The following is a 4,012-nucleotide window of genomic DNA, read 5'->3' as shown; positions in this document are numbered from 1 at the left end:
GTCGTATGCAAGACAGTCCCGACCACACCACACACCAGCGGGCCCGGCCACACCCGTTTCCTTGCGCCTTGCTTGTCAATTTAGTCACGTCCAGTCACTAGTCAAGAAATGTCCGCGTGATTGCGGTGTTGTCTGTGTGTGTGTGTCTACGAGCACGCGCGTGTGTGTGTGCGTGCGTGTGTGCGCCCGTGTGTGTGTGTTATTGAGGTAGGTTAAGGGGAGGGGACGGATATTGAACTACTGTCCGTAAAAAAATGCACTGCATATTTTTTTGTTGACGCAACAAATAAAAGCAAAGCAATGAAAGGGATTCGATTGGGTAGACCGCAAGCGTACAGCGGTGCAGCGCGTGTTGCCTACACCGCCCGACAGGTAGGCTACCACGCCACCTCCCGAGCTCGGCGGGTTGGCCTACCCCGCGCTCTGCAGGCGCGTCCCCCTCAGAACGTCGTCCGCGGTGTGACACGACCAGCTTCGCTGCCGAAGATACATATTGCAGGCGACACACCGAAATCGCTGTTTAACAGGTTAAGTTAACAGGAAGGCCTTCCCCCTTGTCTGGTCAGCGCGGCGAGTGTAAGCCGGCCTTACATCCATCGGGAACGGAATGACGATTCAGAAGCGGCGACCCGCGTTGGAAGCAGGAGAGACCGGCGGGAAGCAAAGTGGAGGAGACATGCGGCAGTACAGAAAGCGGGAGAGGCAGTGGGCACGTGTATGCAGCTCCGTCACTTAGTCACACCGCCAGAGCACGAGGAGCAGGTAAGTGCGGGGGTTGACAGCTCCGCGGTGACACCTGACCCGAGCCTGCGGTGGCGCGAGTCGAACCGTAACAAACGATGCTGTCCTCGCGACCAGGAGAGGGCAAGCAAGCAGGCAAGGAGGAGAGGGTCGCGAGAAGAGCCGCCGCCGCCGCCCCGCGAGGAGGAGCAGCAGGGCGATCGCAAATCACTGCGCGAAAGAGCGGGGCGGGTATGACAAATTGCAACGAGCGCGACGACGCCGCCGCCGCCCGCTGACGTCGCCAAAAAAGCACTCACTACTCCTGCGCGTTGTCGACGACCCACGAGGGGGCGACACGACCGCCCCGCCCGTCGCCGCGCCCGCCAAAAGCACCCGCCTTTGCACTTACGGTTCGGTTTTCCAGAAGACGCCGGCGCGACCGGCCATGCCAAGGCGGCGGTGGCGGCGGTGGCGGCGGCGGTGGCGGCGTCGATACGCCGTTTGATTTGCCTGCCGAACCACACACACTACTTCCTCCCCCGGGAGTCGCCCGCGTGTCTTTTTCCCCGTCGACTTTCAATACGACGTCGGCGCAGCCCCCGGATAGCGAGGCCTTCCCTCCCATTCTCGGCTTCTATTATCAGCGCCGGCCTCATACGGACGGATGTCGAGGGCCGCCTCCGACACACACACCTGTGCCGCCCCCCGCCGTCCCCCGCCGCCACCTTCCGCGCTCGCTCGCGGGGCCGGATGATTAATGCTCGCCGAGTCCTGCGACGTCATCCCTCACAAAATCGCGTCAGGTCAGAAATAAGCCTTCCCTCCCGGCCCCTGAGGCCTGCAAGCCGGTGCATGCATACACGCCGGCGGGGACGGGTCGAGGACGAGCACCTCGGGCAGTTCGTTAACAAACATAATTTTAAAATATTTTTTTGAAAAAGAAAAAACTTTTTTTTTGGAGAGTAGCATCTAACATCGGTTGGTGGTCCTGGTCCAGCTTGTACATACACGGCCTCGACGAGGCGGGCTCATAGTAGTGGTCGGCAGTTTGTGGAAAGGGCGGGCGTCTCCCCGCTGCTGGGGGAGGGTCGGGGGGCTGCGGGGGCCTCTGCGCTCAGCGGGGCGCCGCGGGGCTCAGCTTTCACTTCCTACCCCTGCTGGTTAGTCGGCTCCGCAGAGCACTTGAGCGGCCAGATTGGGAGGCGATATCGGGGCGTGGCGATCGTTGGCGACTTCCTGCGACGGCTACATCCACCGGCGGGTGGAAGGGAGGAGAAGGGGCTCGGCATGGCGGGGCCAAGCGCAGGGACCAGGGAGGGTGGGAAGTGGCGGTGTCTCGTCGGCGTGCACGAGGAACACGGTGTCGACGGTGACAGCGTCGGTCCGGCAGGGGGGAGGCTGCTGGGGGGCGACGGCCGCGCGGCACAACAGAACAACAAGAAAATAGTTGGCAGCGCCACCGCGCGCCGTGCACTCCGTACTAATATGCGACGAGAGTTTCTTTATTCGTCTTTTGTGCGGCCGCCCCCCGCTGCCGCCGCCTCCGGGGCCGCCGCGCCGGAGGGCGCCCTTCTCATTGCGGCAGTCCCCTGACAATGGCTTCGGTGCCCCTCAAAGCGGCGCCACCCGGAGTATGAGACGGGCCGGACCGGGGCGACGCGCGCGCCAGAGCGACAATGCGCGGCCAGCAGACAGACGCAGCAGTAGCAGAGGCGATGGTGGCTGCGGCGCGACGAGTCACGACGCCGAGTGCGCGCGTAAACCCTCGCTAACTTTTCCATACACGGAAATTCTCAAACTTTGTTGGACTTTTCGTCAGCGTGTCGCCGCGCGCTCCCGGCTCGGGCTCGGGCTCAAGTTTTGTTGAACCCCGGGCGCGGGGCGGGGCGAGCGGAGGGGTCGGCGGGGCGGCGGGGCGCGCAGCGATGCGAGCATAAGTGACCGATGAGCGTCCCGCCCGGACCGGCGCCGCGTCCACCAGGACGAGGATGGTCATGGACCTGCGGCCACGCGCACAACAGAACACCAGTGACGGCGCGCCGTCCAGGGAAATCATTCTGTTGCTGAGGACTCACCCAGCACTTTGACGGGCTTCTCGACGAGGTGGCTCTTGTTGGCGGCCACGGGCGCCGTCAGCACCCCGACCAGCACGAGGACGCCGACGAGGACACCGACGACGGCGCCCACGGCATCCCGCCGACGCGACGGATGACAGCGGCGGCGAAGGGAGCCCGTCGACGAGGACGTGACGTGGCCGGGGGTGTCGTGGAGGTCGCCGTCGAGGGCGAGGCTGCTGCTGGCAGTCGTCGTCGTCGAGGGTGGAGCGCGTGGGCGTGCGCGGCGGGCAGGCGAGACGCCGGGTGGAGCGGCGGTGCGGCTGCGGCTCGCCATTGGGCCCTTACCATCCCGCCCGACTCCCTCAGTCGACTGAGCGCGGCCGGCGGCGCCAGCCAGCGTGCCGCTCCGGCCGCCCCGCCCCACCGCGCCGCCTGGGCGCCGCGCGCTCCACGTGGTGCCTGTTGTTATTGCTCTTGTTGTTGGGGGCCTCTGCCCGCGCCGCCGCCGACGGGGGTAGGAGGGCGGGCGAGCAGAGGTGCGCGTGGGCTATGGCATTGCAGCAAAGTGCGCTGCTACGCTGGCGGGGCTTCGAGGGGCAGGCTAGGGTGGAGGCTGAAAGTCACACAGAAAAAAAAACATAAAACAATTGGGAAAAAGAGTGCCTAAAAAATAATATTTCGTAGTTACTATTGGTGAGCGGCTAGCGTTTCTCTGAGACCGCGAGCCTAGCCACCTCCTCCTCATCCTTATTCATATCCGTCGTGGCCCGCGTCATTCTCGGCGTCCCGCGGGAGGCCGGCGGCGGCGGCGCGGTGGCGTCGGGGCCCTCCTGCTCCTCCAGGACCCGGGGGCGGCGGGGGGAGCCCTAACGACTGCCAAGCAGTGCCGCGGCGCCGTGCATCTCTCTTACTCTGAGCGTGACAGCGCCGCGCGCCTCCGCCTCAATGCACCTCCTTCGGCATGACAGACAGGGTCGCCACCAGGACGCACTGCACGCCCACACCGCCACCCGCCCCTCCTCGGCCTTTTTCTTCTTTAAAACACGGCCGCCGCTGGTGAGTCCGACCGCGGCGCGGCTCCACAACCCTTTTGTGTTCTCATCTCCCCCTCCGCCGCGGCGCCCCGCGTAGACCTCTTGCCACTCCGTCGCCGTCCTTATTCACGCCTTTACACCTAAGAGAGCTTATCACGGCGACACGGAAAGGCGCGCGCGGGGAGCGGGCGGGGGAGG

At 64.9% G+C, this 4,012-nt stretch overlaps 1 protein-coding gene across 1 annotated transcript in view; it reads right to left on the bottom strand.

The window, feature by feature from the left end:
* LOC127750325 (uncharacterized) overlaps positions 1–4,012 on the bottom strand; it is a 76,930-nt gene that overhangs the window by 67,349 nt on the left and 5,569 nt on the right. The window contains exon 2 of the mRNA XM_052271738.1: positions 2,799–3,393. Within this exon, the coding sequence (XP_052127698.1) occupies positions 2,799–3,114 (316 nt within the window). The 5' untranslated portion in view covers positions 3,115–3,393. The remainder of the gene's footprint in view (positions 1–2,798; positions 3,394–4,012) is intronic.

The sequence above is a fragment of the Frankliniella occidentalis genome, unplaced genomic scaffold, assembly GCF_000697945.3.
Source record: "Frankliniella occidentalis isolate FOCC.00 unplaced genomic scaffold, Focc_3.1 Scaffold171, whole genome shotgun sequence".
Taxonomy (NCBI): Eukaryota; Metazoa; Arthropoda; class Insecta; order Thysanoptera; family Thripidae; genus Frankliniella; species Frankliniella occidentalis.
Note: the sequence above shows the minus strand (reverse complement) of the source record. Positions and strands in the feature narration are given on the sequence as shown.